This window comes from Syngnathus typhle, linkage group LG6 (assembly GCF_033458585.1).
Source record: "Syngnathus typhle isolate RoL2023-S1 ecotype Sweden linkage group LG6, RoL_Styp_1.0, whole genome shotgun sequence".
In the NCBI taxonomy this organism is placed as follows: Eukaryota; Metazoa; Chordata; class Actinopteri; order Syngnathiformes; family Syngnathidae; genus Syngnathus; species Syngnathus typhle.
The window spans coordinates 15,714,843-15,730,699 of NC_083743.1; the positions used below are offsets into that span (position 1 = coordinate 15,714,843).

Here is a 15,857-nt window from a genome sequence, read left to right on the forward strand (position 1 = left end):
GATTTGTCCTCTGTGGGGATAAGGGATAGGGAAAATGGATGGATGGATGGATGGATGGATGGATGGATGGATGGATGGATGGATGGATGGATGATGGAATGACAGTGGTAGGAAAAGTGATTACTACATATTATTTAAAATACCAAATAGGTAACATGTAAAACATATACCGGTAATAATAATAATAAATTATATTTATATTGCACTTTACATTGCATAGAATCTCAAAGTGCTACAGAAATCCATCCATCCATTTTCTGAACCACTTAGTCCCTACGGGAGTCGCAAGAGTGCTGGAGCCTATCCCAGCCGTCATCGGGCAGTAGGCGGGGGACACCCTGAACCGGTTGCCAGCCAATCGCAGGGCACACATAGACAAACAACGTTTTGCACTCACACCTAGGGACAGTTTTGGAGTCTTCAATCAGCCTACCAAGCATGTTTTTGGGATGTGGGAGGAAACCGGAAAACCCACCCAGGCCCGGGGAGAACATGCAAACTCCACACAGGGTCGGAGGTGGAATCGAAGCCGCACCCTCCTAACTGTGAGGTGGACGTGCTACCCAGTGCGCCACCGAGCTGCCTGCTACAGAAATGCTTTTTTAAAAATAAATGATTTAAGACCGATATAATAATACATTTTATTTATACTTTAAATTTGAAGGCAAATCTCAAAGTGCTACAGAACACAGGACAGGTAAAATTACAGCAGTAGGATAAAAAGGTAATATAACAAATAAAGTATCATTAAAAACTAACAAGAGTATACTTTCCAAAATAAATAGGTTTTTAGACCTTTCTTAAAAGCTTCTTTTCCTGGGGCCCTAAGATGGTCTGGGAGGGCGTTCCACAGACGGGGAGCAGCCATGTCCCCCATGGTCGTGTCCTGGGACGGTGCTGTTGGCCTGACGGCGTTCTGCCTGAGGTGTATGGTGTGAGGAGGCCAGTGAGGTAGGTGGGGGAATCACCGTGGACACAGTGGTGGGTGTGCAGGAGATTGTTGTATACTATACGGAGGTGAACAGGGTGCCAGTGGAGGGTGTGAAGGATGGGGATCATGTGCTCATGTTTCCACACCCTCATCAGGACCCTGGTAGCGCTGCTTTGGACATACTGAAGCTTTTGAATGCTCCTGCCAGGGATCCCGATGAGGATTGCATTGCAGTAGTCCAACCTGGAGGAGACAAAATAAGTTGTCAAAATCAGCTTTTTTTGTATGATTGTGTTGATGCCTTCCTTGTTATTGTTAAAACAAGTTGTTATATTGTTTGAATAGGAGTGATTATGCTATACAGTTCTATTTCATTCTCAATATTTAAACAAACCTGTTAATAAAATCTTTCTACCCATTTAGAGGAGGGGAAATAGTGAGTTAGATCAGTGTTTCCCAACCACAAGTGTGCCGTGACGAATCATCAGGTGTGCCGCCCAGTTTCGTCTAATTGGTTCAAAGTGAGAAGCATGTAGTGATAGACAGGGCAATTAAATGCTCTTCCAATAGAGGGCAGTGTATCAGCGCGATATGTCTACTCTAGGAGTAGGAAGTTCATAGTTATCCTCGAGTGAAACAGTGCAGGTAATAGCAATGGATAAATATTTGAAAAGAAAAAGTACTCAATCTGACCTGGGTCCTGAAGAAAATTCTGACTCAGATGAAAGCCCTAGCATGAGCACTGGTCAGAAGAAAGCAAAAAAGGTGAGCTTAAGACAATACAATGAAGGCTATCTTGCTTTTGGATTTACTTTTACCGGAGAAAAAAGTGCGGCAACTCCGCTATGCCTGGTGTGCGGGGAAAGGTTGTCCAACAGTGCCATGGTTCCCAGTAAACTCAAACGCCATTTAGAGACAAAACACCCGTCACTACAAAACAAGAGTATGGACTATTTTGTTCAACTGCGTGAACGGACTGGGAAACAGGCAGAGCTACTGAGGAAAACCACCAAGACGGGTGAGAAAGCTCTTAGAGCTAGTTACCAAGTTGCTGAACTCATCGCCAAATCAAAACAGGCACACACCGTAGGAGAGACGTTAATAATGCCGGCCTGCAAAATTATCTTGAAAGAGATGCTCGGCCCTGGCGCTGTTAAAGAAATAGCCCAAGTCCCTCTATCAAATAATACAATTTCCAGACGTATTCAAGACATGTCTGCAGACATTGAGAAGACAGTTTTGGAAAAGTTGCACATTAGTGGGAAATTCGCTTTGCAAATTGATGAATCTACGGATATCAGTAAACACGCGCAGCTTCTGGCAAATGTGCGCTTTGTAGACGGAGACACCATCAGAGAAAACTTTCTGTTTCGCAAGGAATTGCATTGAACAAGGAGGACTAAAGTGGCAAGACTGCGTAAGTGTTTGCACCGATGGAGCAGCTGCCATGCTCAGGCGCACCAAAGGATTTGTAAACAGAGTGAAAGAGCAAAATCCAAAAGTCATCGCGACGCGTTGTTTTCTGCACCGGGAAGCACTTGTTGCCAAAACATTACCAGCAGACCTAGCTCCTGTAATGGAAGATGTTGTGCGCATGATAAACTTTGTGAAGACAAGACCAGTAAAAAGCCGCATGTTTACATCATTGTGTGAGGAAATGGGGCAGGAGCATAAAGTGTTATTGCTCCACACGGAGGTCCGGTGGCTTTCCCGTGGCAAAGTTTTAAGTCGTGTTTATGAGCTGAGGGAGGAACTCAAAGTGTTTTTGACAAATGAGAAGCATGATGACGCTAACGTGCTCTCAAATGATGAGTGGTGTGCAAGACTGGCATATCTGGCAGATACATCTAAACATCTGAATGACTTGAACACGCGAATGCAAGGTCGAAACGAAAACCTGCTCACAAGTACAGATAAAATACAGGGGTTTCGTTCAAAGGTGCTGCTCTGGGAACAACACGTGGAGAGTGCCAACCTAGAAATGTTCCCAAACACCCAGAAATGGCAGAGTGTCAACAGAGCTGCACTGTGTGAGACAATAGGTAAACATCTGCAAAGTTTGGAGCAGAAGTTGTCATGTTATTTCTCTTCACTTTCCACTGATTGCCTTGACTGGGTGAGGAACCCATATAGCTCAACTGCAGTTGGAAGGGACATAACTTTGCAGGAGCAGGAAGAAATAACTGAACTGAGACAAGATCGTGGTCTTAAGCTGCGCTTTTCGGATGTACCTTTGGACAGTTTTTGGCTGACTGCTGCCAAGGAGTTCCCTATTCTGGGAGACAAAGCAATTTCAGCTCTTCTCCCTTTCTCCACAACCTATCTATGTGAGCTGGGCTTTTCAAGCATGACTACTTTAAAGACTAAGAAAAGAGCGAGACTCAGAGCTGTTGAGGAAGATCTTCGTGTTTGTCTTTCTTCAATTCCTGCAAGAATATCAGCGTTGTGTTCAACCAAACAGGGCCAAATTTCACACTGAGTAAGTGAATTGACAATAAATGTTCATTATATTTCATTATATATACGTTTTGTGACATTTTTGTTTGGTGGTGTGCCGTGTGATTTTTGTAACATAAAATATGTGCCATTGCTCAAAAAAGGTTGGGAAACACTGAGTTAAATGACTCAGCACATCATGTACCTTACGTAACTAAGTCCTCTCAACTATTTTTAACGCCTCGTTTTTTTTACTCAATATTTCCATCCAGAATGGCGTGTCACTCAAACAAATGCAATCCTGTTACTCCTATTATCAGAATACATCAAGATCATTTTTTTAAAACTGTATAGCTATAGGGGCGGTACGGTAAGGCACTGGTTAGCATGTCCGCCTCACAGTTCTGAGGGTGTGGGTTCGATTCCACCTCCGGCCCTCCCTGTGTGGAGTTTGCATGTACTCCCCGTGCCTGAGTGGGTTTTCTCCGGGTCCTGCGGTTTCCTCCCACATCCCAAAAACATGCTTGGTAGGCCGATTGAGCACTACAACATAGGTGTGAGTGTGAATGGTTGTCTCTGTGTGCCCTGCGATCGGCTGGCAACCAGTTCAGGGTGTCCCCTGCCTACTGCCCAATGACAGCTGGGATAGGCTCCAACACACCAGCGACCTGTGTGGGGACAAGTGGTACAGGAAATGGATGGATGGATGAAATAATTGTTCACAAATAACTCTTATTATGCCCATCACAAATGATAGTACTAAGCTAAAACTATACATACTACATGTTCACCATATTTTTGCCAGGACTTTAATCTATGAAAGAATATACATAGTACATGTGAAAACACAACACAACATGAACTTATAGCACAAATACTATCATATTCTATCACAGCCAAGATTTCCAGGAAGCCAGCCTGGAGCCTGAATCAGAACCCAAAAGTGGCGAATGTGTTAATAACTCATTAGTACCTAGTTTAATGAGTAGTACTCTCATATTTGGATTATACATCTGTCGTTTGGCTAACTGTAAGTGAAAATACTTCATTCAAATTACAAGTTGCTTGAAATAAGGTGGCCCAAATTGTGTTGGATTGCCCATGTCAAACAAATGTAATAACAATGCATACCTTAGCTTGGTTGATGGTTATAATTATCCATCCATCCATCCATCCATCCATCCATCCATCCATCCATCCATCCATCCATCCATCCATCCATCCATCCATCCATCCATCCATCCATCCATCCATCCATCCATTTTCTGTACCGCTCTATCCCAACGGGGGTCGCGCGCGTGCTGGAGCCTATCCCAGCCATCATCGGGCAGTAGGCGGGGGACACCCTGAACTGGTTGCCAACCAATCGCAGGGCACGCAGAGGCGAACAACCATCCGCACTCGCACTCACACCTAGGGGCAATTTGGAGTGCTTAATTAACCTACCAAGCATGTTGTTGGGATGTGGGAGGAAACCGGAGTGCCCGGAGAAAACCCACGCGGACACGGGGAGAACATGCAAACTCCACACAGTGAGGGCCGGAGGTGGAATCAAACTCACACCCTCCTAACTGTGAGGCGGACATGCTACCCAGTGCGCCACCGAGCCGCATAGGTCTAATTAGATTGAAATATCTGTTACTAACATTTCTTAGACATCTGTATTGTAACAAAAATTACAGAACTTATTCATGGCAAAGTGTCATATTTCTCAGATCTTCATAGGTATGATACACAACTGCAGGCTAAGGTGTGTATTGCTTTCACAAAGAACAATGTTTGCATGTTTTTTTTACCTGGATTTTCACGTTTTCAAGAGGTTAAAACTTTTTAGGTTAATACAATATTAGCAAATAAGATAATTTATGTATTTATTTATTTGTTCATTTCAGTACTGCTTGTCCTCAAAGGGTTGTATAAACCAATACATTATACTGTAATAAAACTGCACTGTAATAATGAGCTAGTGTTGAATTTGAAATGTATAGTATCTAATTAGTTGAACATTGGAGAGTGTACAGTAAATAGCATATTAAGTATTGTTACAATAAAATAAACCAACGAATTGATTAATTGATAGATTGGGATAGATTGTATTTATATTTTATTTATATTTTTAATTACCTGACACTTGTACAGTGCAACTGCACTTGACTTTGTGAAAGAAGAAACCCGCCCCTCAAGGCCGGCTCTACGCAGGGGCAAGAGGGGGCAACGCCCCCTCAAACAGATGTCCTGCCCCCTCGAATCAAACTTTTAGAAGTGAAAAATCGGCTGATAGAAACACGTTAATCAGCCCCCTCTCTTCTCTCATGTCGGTGCAGTGTGTGTCCTCACACAGCCTGCTGTCAGGACTCCCCGCCCCTCCGTAAATATCCAATCACTGTGAGTATGCAAATGAGGCAAGACGCAGCACCGAGAGTGTCAGGTTACAGTCAGCGCGGTAGGAGTTGGAAGAAGCAGTAAAAACTCCACCAAACTCGTCGTAATGACCCGTGATATAACTAATGATTAACGACAACTCAAACAATAGTTAATATAACATTCATATTATATGTTCCCCCCCCCTGAGAGATTGCCACCTTATTGTGGTCAGGGGGTTTGCGTGCCTCAGTGACCCTAAGAGCAATACCAGCAGAAGCTTTAATCTTTAGGTGGGACACCCAAGCTGGACAGGTCTTAGTGTAGAGGCCTGACAGAGTGCAATCCACTTCTCCAGGTTGAGAACTGGACACACAGCTAACAACTGCCGTGAAGAAAACACTAACGGTGTTAAAAATGTGTAAAAAAAAAAAAAAAAAAAGAACATGCCCCCTTCACATTTCTGACTGCCCCCTCTTACGTGCATTCCTAGAACCGGCCCTGCCGCCCCTTTGCATGTACATGCGTGTGGCTGTAAGTATTGGTGTGGGCGGGCTGCCGAAAACCGAGGGGAAGAAGTGGAACCGCTGACCGTAGAGGGATGACCAACCTGACGTGATCCCACGTGTGACGGAACGCTCTTTCACCTCTAGTCATCATATCGACTCGAGCCAGTCAATCCTTGTCCTTCTGTTGCGAGGTCAGATATGGAGGGAGACGGCAGCCAAGTCACGTCTGCAAACCCGATCGATCCGCAACACTTCCCGGGGTAAGGTTGCTCCCACGCAACTCTATCCTTGTCTTCAATTAAATTATATGTACATGTTTAAATAATACTCTGAAACTTTCACCGGCTTCGCGTCTTTCTTGTTTACAGCAGATCTACGTCAATCGCTGCGGGCTTACTAGAATTGGTTTATTAAACTTCTATTAAAAATCTGCTACTTCTATGCCATCAATCTGACTGTCGAGGAGCAATTAAGACATTTTACAAATGTGAAGTTGAACAACATGCCATTCGCGTCGCCGCATTGTAATATAAAACATATTTGGTTTGTGTTTGAGCGCATGGGGTCAGAAAGGTGGAAGCTGTTTGAGTTCTATCTGTACAGGTAATTACTAACTACTTGCTGTAACTGTACTATAATTATGTCACTGCACAAATAGCCTTCGCCAGGAAGCTGGAGATTTTAGTCTGTACATTTTTATATGGAAGTTAGGATGATGACTGGGTAACAGCTGGCACTCGACTGCTTGCTCATCTGTGGCTCTCTCGCTGGCAGCAGTTGCGTTGTTTCTATTTTGGACTCCAGTTTTCACTTCACCTAGTCAATTGCGGAGTTATATTTACTCAATCATGACTGACCTGACACTTGTATTGACTTCTCTTTCTCCTCGACAGCAAAATGTTTATCGGTGGGCTCAGCTGGCAAACATCACCAGGTAAGGTAACGCTTGCAGCTGGGGATCTTTTTTTTTTTTTTTTTTTTTTTTTTTCTTAAAAGGTTTAGGTTAATCCTATAACCCACACGTTTAACGTTTCATAAAGAACTATGGTAACTAATATTATCTTTCTTCTCCCCCAGACAGCCTTAAACATTATTTTAATACATTTGGGGAAATCAGAGAATGTATGGTAATGAGAGACCCAACAACAAAACGTTCCAGGTATAACACGCACGCATGCAGTAATATTTTTTGGGAGAATAAACAACAACTATAAACAACAACTGAAATAAGATGTTTAGGTCATATTGTTTTGAATGCAATTCGTGTATAAAAATATAATCACATGTGGTTTTATTTTCTAATAGGGGATTTGGCTTCGTCACTTTTGCAGATTCTGCCAGCGTAGATAACGTCTTGGCACAGCCGCATCATGAGTTAGACTCTAAAATGGTATGTCTACCTCTTTATTCTCACTGCGTGATCAATCAACATGTTTTTCACCCGTATGCAACTATGCACTAGACATCTCCATCTGTTTATTATTCAATGTACCTCTAAGACAACGTTCAGACAGCTGCTCAATTCAATTTTTTTGCCCATATGCGACTTGTGTTTAATTTCTTGAAGACCGTATGAGCGGCTCAATTCCGTTATTTCCGTCCGTCCGTCCGTCCGTCCGTCCGTCCGTCCGTCCGTCCATCCATCCATCCATCCATCCATCCATCCATCCATCCATCATCTGTACTGCTTGTCCCCACGGGGGTCGCAGGGGTGCTAGAGCCTATCCCAGCTGTCATTGAGCAGCAGGCGGCGGACACCCTGCCAGCCAATCGCAGGGCACACAAAGACAAACAACCATCCGCACTTGCAAAACCATCCGCACTTGCACTTACACTAATGGGCAATTTGCAGTGCTCAATCGGCCTACCAAGCATGTTTTTGGAATGTCGGAGGAAACTGGAGGACCCGGAGAAAACCCACTATGGCACGGGGAGAACATGCCAACTCTACACAGGGAGGAATCGAACATGCTCCCTCCAAACTGTGATGCGGACATGCTAACCAGTGCCCCACAAGTGCCCCCATAGCTATACAGTTTAAAAAAATGTATCTTGATGTATTCTGATAATAGGAGTAACAGGACTGCATTTGTTTGAGTGCCGCCCTCCGCTTTTTTCAAATGTAATTTTTTTTTTTAAAACTGGTACTAGATTCTATACATATCAGATTTTTTGCAATGCGACCACAGTCTAAACCAGGGGTGGGCAAACTTTTTGACTCGCGGGCCGAACTGGGTTCTAAATTTGGACCGGAGGGCCGAACCAGGAGCAGATGGACGTAGTGTTTGTGTGAAGTAATATAAGCGAATTGTAAAGGTCATTGCATAAAAGATTTTGGCCTTTAATAGGTAGTAAAGCATGGATATTCCAAACAGGTTTTTTTTTTAAAACAAATGCATTTATTAACAGCATTAAAAAAATAATAATAATTCACTAAAAAGGAGCAGGGCGACCAAGAGCAGCTTGGACCAGGGTTCATTGGAGGAACTCAAAACACAGACTTGGTAAACTAACATAACTCTCTAACAAAACCAACAACAGGACTGACCGACAAAGCCGTGGAACAAAAAGACAGGGTGACATTACCAAAGACAGGAACAGAAACCTGTGTTATTGTCAAATATTGTTTGACATCGCAGACTGGACGTCATACGGAGGCAGTATCACTGCGCATGCGCACTATGGATCCGATGCGAATAGTCCTCGTCTCTTCTTGACTGACAATGAATGTGATAGTTTAATAAATCAGCAAATAACAAAATGCGTATTACAGGTAATATTTTATTTCACAACACTTTGCCTTGTTCCTTTCGTCTCTGCTGGTCACTTCAAACACGCTCCATACGGACGCAATGCTCTCGTATCAGACGCTTGCTCGATCACCTGCTCGTTTGCTGTCACAATGTACCCTACACAAATCTGAAAGATTTGTTGCGGCTCCGAGTCACGACGAGGGGCAAGTTTTGGTTTCCAAGGGTGTTTTTATTCCTCTTCAACTTCTCTCCCATACAGAGCCGCCTTTTTCACATGTCCGCACGTCACTTTCCTCTTTTCATTTTAAACGAACTGATCGCGGTGGTGCCTTTACGGGCAGTCGGAGAAATCAACGGCAACAAAAAAAATACATCCAGCCTAGTTAAGACCATACCAAAGACTATAAAAATGGGACCCATTGCCTCCCTGCTTGGAATTGGTCGGAATTGGGGGGTTAGATCACCAAATGATTCCCGAGCGCGGCACCGCTGCTGCTCACTGCTCCCCTCTCCCCCAGGGGATGGATCAAAATCACACGGGGATGGGTCAAATGCAGAGGACAAATTTCACCACACTCAGATGCGTGTGTGACGATCATTGGGACTTAAAAAAAATTTAAAAAAATAAAAATTGGGGTGCGTATTATACATGGGTACAGGCTTTTTTCCAGCATTGACATGCCGTTTTTAGGGTGCGTATTATACATGGGGGCGCATTATACATGGAAAAAAACGGTAATAATTTAGAGTGACATTACACATTATCAGAGGCAGATTTGATCAAAGGCAATGGTATATTATAATGTTCATTTGACTGCGTAGTGAGCAAAACTAATGGGGACTAAATTCCATGGGATATAGCATATTAATATAGATCAGTGGTTCCCAAACTTTTGCAGGCTGGCGCCCCCTTTGCCCCCCCCCCCCCAAGGCACATATGGAAACAAACACCTCTTTCTTGATTTTTGATATATCCATGTAAAATACAGCATTTTATCGCATTTCATAAATAGGCCTACTTAAAGACAAAAATGACAACATTGAAGGTATGAAAAGCATGTTTACCCTCTCATGTTTCCATTTTCTTCCATTTACTCACAGAAAATGGTGGCGGACGTGATCTAAGACAGTGGTCCCCAACCTTTTTTGCGCCACGGACCGGTTACATGTCAGAAATATTTTCCCGGACCGGCATTTATATAAATAAATAATACATTTATATAAATAAATAAATAATACATTTATAATATCATTACCATTACGTTGAATTAGTGGGAGCACTGAGTTTGTTTCTCAGAAACGAGCCGGTCCCATCTAGACGTAATCGGAGACAATGACACCCGAAGTGATTTAAGGTTTGTCTTTTATTGCAGGATGCTTGGTCTCCATGTGTTGAAGCAGTTTTGAATGCTTCACTGCCTGGTTAGTTAGCCTGTCGCCACATATTAGCTTTGCGGGCTTGACTGGGGAAACATGTCACGTGACGGGGACGAGTGTCTTGACCTGAATTAATTGATCGTCGATAAAAAAAAAAAAATTCTGTGCGGCTTGGCGGCCCGGTACCAAGTGACCCACGGACCGGTACCGGTCCGTGGCCCGGTGGTTGGGGACCACTGCCCTAACCAGCTCAACACAACACAACACGGTGCGTTCTGCCGAGTCCCCAATTTCATGTTGACTTGAACTCAAGATGATGTTGACCGCCAGAATGTGGTTTTTATTATAAGATAAGATTCTGAACATTACAAGCTTGAAATTACAAACCTGAGCTTTTGCTTTTGTAGTCTATGCTGTCGGATCTGAATGGGCCAGAGCGGCGTGTTGTGTACAAATCGACTGCCGCCCCCTACCGCCCCTTTCTTCCTCACCGCCCCCCCAGTACCGCCCACTTTGGGAACCACTGATATAGATCTTTGTTGGACTGAAAGCATCTTTAGCTAACGTTCTTAAAGAATACTTTGGAGGATTTGCAATGTGTTAGGCAGGCTGACGAAAGTTTTATTCAGTCAAAGAAGCCATTGAAATGGTTTGTCTTCCTGATCGGGCTTTTTATCCCTTACATAATCGTACATGATGAAGGGCGACGTGATGAAGCACTGGTTAGCATGTCCGCTTCACAGTTCAGAGGTTGCGGGTTCAATTCCATCAAGCCCTCCCTGTGTCGAGTTTGCAAGGTATCCCCGTGCCTCGGGTTTTCTCCCACGTCCCAAAAACATGCACGGCTACATGCCAAATTGCACATAGTGTGTTTGACCTCGGACATTAGACGCAACTTTATTTTGAAATCCAGTTCATTGTTGCTTGCTTCCTCTTTCCGGGAGCAGTGCGCCCGGCGTTGTTGTGTTGTGAGCAGAGCACGCATGTGAAAGGGGAGGCGACAACTAGTACGCGGCTCCTGGGCTGGTGCTATGGCTAGTGTCCAAAAAGACGAGGAAATTTGCTCCCCTTTAGGCTTCAAGTGATTCGTTTGGAAGCACTTTGGATTTTTAGTTTAGTTTAGTTTATTGTTTAGCACATATTATTATATCACAACTGTGCAAGGAGGGAGACAAAGCCTAGGGCTTGTAAAGAGCTCCACTCCTTCTAACCCCCAATTCCAACCCTTAATGCTGAGTGCCAAGCAGGGAGGCAATGGGTCCCATTTTTACAGTCTTTGGTATGACCCGGCCGGGGTTTGAACCCACAACCTTCCAGTCTCAGGACGGGCACTCTAACCACTAGGCCACTGAGCTGGTTAAGAAGAAAAGATGGCTCAACGGACAAGACACGTGCAGTTTGTAAATCCTGCCATGCGGTGATCAAATATTCAGGGAGCACAAATCTCGCCGCACATTTAAAGAAAAAACACGACATCAAAGTTCAGTGTCAAAGTAAGCAATTTGTATACTACAATACTCTTGTAATTTCCTAAGTAAAGAGTTTGCAGTACCTTGTTGATTTTGCGTATGAATTGTTATAAATCAGGATATGGTTCTGTACCGTTTTTTTCCGTGTATAGTGCGCCCCCATGTATAGTACGCACCCCTAAAAATGGCATGCTGATGCTGGAAAAAAGCTTGTACCCATGTATAATACGCACCCAATTTTTATGAATTTTTTTTAAAAAAAATTTTAATTTTTTTTTTTTTTTTTTTAAGTCCCAATGATCGTCACACACGCAGGGAGGCAATGGGTCCCATTTTTATAGTCTTTGGTATGGTCTTAACTAGGCTGGATGTAATTTTTTTTGTTGGCGTTGATTTCTCCGACTGCCCATAAACGCACCACCGCGCTCCGTGCGCATGGAGCGTGTTTGAAGTGAACAGCAGAGAAGAAAGGAACAAGGCAAAGTGTTGTGAAATAAAATATTACCTGTAATACGGATTTAGGTAGAGAACTGAACTCTCGCTCTTTATATAGCTGACGTGTCTTGCTCATCCGTTCTGCGCATCTGTAATGGCGGCCTCCGTATGATATCCGGTTTGCGTGTGTGCGAGAGCGAGAGAGAGTGAGAGAGAAAGTGTGCGAGAGAACGCTCAACCGTAGCGCGCCGCCGACCGCCCAACTGCACCGGGCTGGTCGATTAGTGTGACAGAGCCGTCGCTGAAATTTAGAAGATATTTTTAAAGTCCTGATGTACTTTCTAAAAGTTAAGTGGACCTCAGTGCGCACTGCGCAGGGAGCTTAATTTGGTGCGGTCGCGCAACCGCAGCGCGCCGGGCGCTCACTGTCGCATTGCTTAAAGAGCGCCTTTGTGTTTTAGGATGAACAGCAGAGACCAAAGGAACAAGGCAAAGTGTTGTGAAATAAAATATTACCTGTAATACGCATTTTGTTATTTGCTGATTGAAACTGCTAATTAAACTGTGAATTGAAACTAATAGGAAGAAAACAACTCTCGCTCTTTATATAGCTGACGTGTCTTGCGCATCCGTTCTGTGCATTTTATTTCACAACACTTTGCCTTTCTTCTCTGCTGTTCACTTCAAACACGCTCCATGCGACCGCAATGCTCTCGTATCAGACGCTTGCTCGATCACCTGCTCGTTTGCTGTCCCGTGCGCGCACGAAGCGCGGTGGTGCGTTTACGGGCAGTCGGAGAAATCAACGCCAACAAAAAAAATTACATCCAGCCTAGTTAAGACCATACCAAAGACTATAAAAATGGGACCCATTGCCTCCCTGCGTGTGTGACGATCATTGGGACTTAAAAAAAAAAAAAAAAAAAAATTAAAAAAAAAAATTTTTTTTTTTTTTTTTTGTACCCATGTATAATGCGCACCCCAGATTTTAGGACAATAAATTAGTAAAATTTTGCGCACTATACACGGAAAAAAACGGTATTTTTTATTAAAAAAAAAACCCCGCGATTTACACCCCTTCTCTCCCCCTCTCCCTCTCCCTCTCCCTCTCCCTCTCCCTCTCTCTCTCTCCTCTCTCTCTCTCTCTCTCTCTCTCTCTCTCTCTCTCTCTCTCTCTATATATATATATATATATATATATAAACATATATATATATCATATATATATATCACCAGTTCGCCCCTAACAGAATACGATTACTGTATTTTGCGCCCTATTAGGCGCACTGGGTTATAAGGCGCACCTTCAATGAACGGCCCATTTTAAAACTTTGTCCATATATAAGGCGCACCGGACTATAAGGCGCATAAAATAGAAGCTTTACTGCAACAAACTGAGGTTGACTAGGGTTGCGGTATGCACCCACTAGCCAATAACCAACTGTAACCAATCGCGTTTCTCAAACGATCTCCTATAAAATAATTGGAACTGACTAAAGTTCGATCTAACGCATTGGTACTACTTACCTATGTTTCCCTTCCATATCGATCCGTAGATTTACTCGAAACATTAACAGAGCAGCCTATTTTGACGTTAACCCTTACTCGAAACATTAACAGAGCAGCCTATTTTGACATGAAATAGCCTCGCGCGTATAGCAGCTATCGTTATAGCATTAGCCATCCGAAATCTCCCATGAGCCTCAGCTCGCAATCTCCCATGAGCCTCAGCAAAGTGTAAACAATTGCGTTTCTCAAACGATCTCCTATAAAATGATCAGAACTGACTAATGTTCGATCTAACGCATTGGTACTACTTACCTATGTTTCCCTTCCATATCGATCCGTAGATTTACTCGAAACATTAACAGAGCAGCCTATTTTGACATGAAATAGCCTCGCGCGTATAGCAGCTATTGTTATAGCATTAGCCATCCGCAATTTCCCATGAGCCTCAGCTCGCAATCTCCCATGAGCCTCAGCAAAGTGTAAACAATCGCGTTTCTCAAACGATCTCCTATAAAATGATCGGAATTGACTAAAGTTCGATCTAACGCATTGGTACTGCTTACCTATGTTTCCCTTCCATATCGATCCGTAGATTTACTCGAAACATTAACAGAACAGCCTATTTTGACATGAAATAGCATGGTGCGTATAGCAGCTATCGTTATAGCATTAGCCATCCGCAAAATCCCATGAGCCTCAGCTCGCAATCTCTCATGAGCCTCAGCAAAGTGTAAACAATCGCGTTTCTCAAACGATCTCCTATAAAATGATCGGAACTGGCTAAAGTTTTTTCCGTGTATAGTGCGCGAAATTTACCTAATTTATTGTCCTAAAATCTGGGGTGCGTATTATACATGGGTACAAAGAAAAACAATTTTTAATTTTTTTTTTTTTTTTTTTTTTTTAAAGAAAGTCATGGTACAACAAAACCAACAACAGGACTGACCGACAAAGTCGTGGAACAAAAAGACAGGGTGACATTACCAAAGACAGGAACAGAATGACAGTAACACATGCAATGATCCAACGGTGAGCGAGGGGCAGACAGGACTTAGATACAAAACACGTTACATCGATTGAGGTGACACAGGAAGAGAGGGGCGACGCGAACAGAAACTATGGCAACCTAGACACATAGCAAAACTGGGGACGAGACATGACAAATCTCCCCCGAAATAAAACTCACCTTTCTTCTTGTTTGTTGTCAATCGCGCATCGCATTCAGCCATCCTGGCCAACACACTTAGTCAGTAAAATACATAATTGACGACACATCGTTTGATGCGATGGTGCAATCCTTGAGGGTGTGTTATTGTCAAATATTGTTTGTTTTTAATCTCCATCGCGGACCGGACGTCATACGGAGGCCGCCATTACAGATGCGCAGAACAGATGCGCAAGACACGTCAGCTATATTAAGAGCGAGAGTTGTTTTCTTCCTATTAGTTTCAATTCACAGTTTAATTAGCAGTTTCAATCAGCAAATAACAAAATGCGTATTACAGGTAAAATTTTATTTCACAACACTTTGCCTTGTTCCTTTGGTCTCTGCTGTTCATCCTAAAACACAAAGGTGCTCTTTAAGCAATGCGACAGTGAGCGCCCGGCGCGCTGCGGTTGCGCGACCGCACCAAATTAAGCTCCCTGCGCAGTGCGCACTGAGGTCCACTTAAATTTTAGAAAGTACATCAGGACTTTAAAAATATCTTCTAAATTTCAGCGACGGCTCTCTCACAATAATGCTACCAGCGCGGTGCAGTTGGGCGGTCGGCGGCGTGCTACGGTTGAGAGTTCTCTCTTGCGCTCTCTCTCTCGCTCTCTCTCGCTCTCGCACACACGCGCACACACGCACACGCGCACACACGCAAACCGGATATCATACGGAGGCCGCCATTACAGATGCGCAGAACGGATGCGCAAGACACGTCAGCTATATAAAGAGTGAGAGTTCAGTTCTCTACCTAAATCCGTATTACAGGTAATATTTTATTTCACAACACTTTGCCTTGTTCCTTTCGTCTCTGCTGTTCACTTCAAACACGCTCCATGCGACCGCAATGCTCTCGTATCAGACGCT

At 43.6% G+C, this 15,857-nt stretch overlaps 1 protein-coding gene across 1 annotated transcript in view; it reads left to right on the forward strand.

The window, feature by feature from the left end:
* Positions 1–3,024: 3,024 nt before the first annotated feature.
* The window catches only part of msi2b (musashi RNA-binding protein 2b), a 139,806-nt gene continuing 126,973 nt past the window's right edge, over positions 3,025–15,857 (forward strand). The window contains exons 1-5 of the mRNA XM_061281951.1: positions 3,025–3,410; positions 6,222–6,497; positions 7,131–7,171; positions 7,315–7,396; positions 7,543–7,627. Coding sequence (XP_061137935.1) covers positions 6,436–6,497; positions 7,131–7,171; positions 7,315–7,396; positions 7,543–7,627 — 270 coding nt within the window. The 5' untranslated portion in view covers positions 3,025–3,410; positions 6,222–6,435. The remainder of the gene's footprint in view (positions 3,411–6,221; positions 6,498–7,130; positions 7,172–7,314; positions 7,397–7,542; positions 7,628–15,857) is intronic.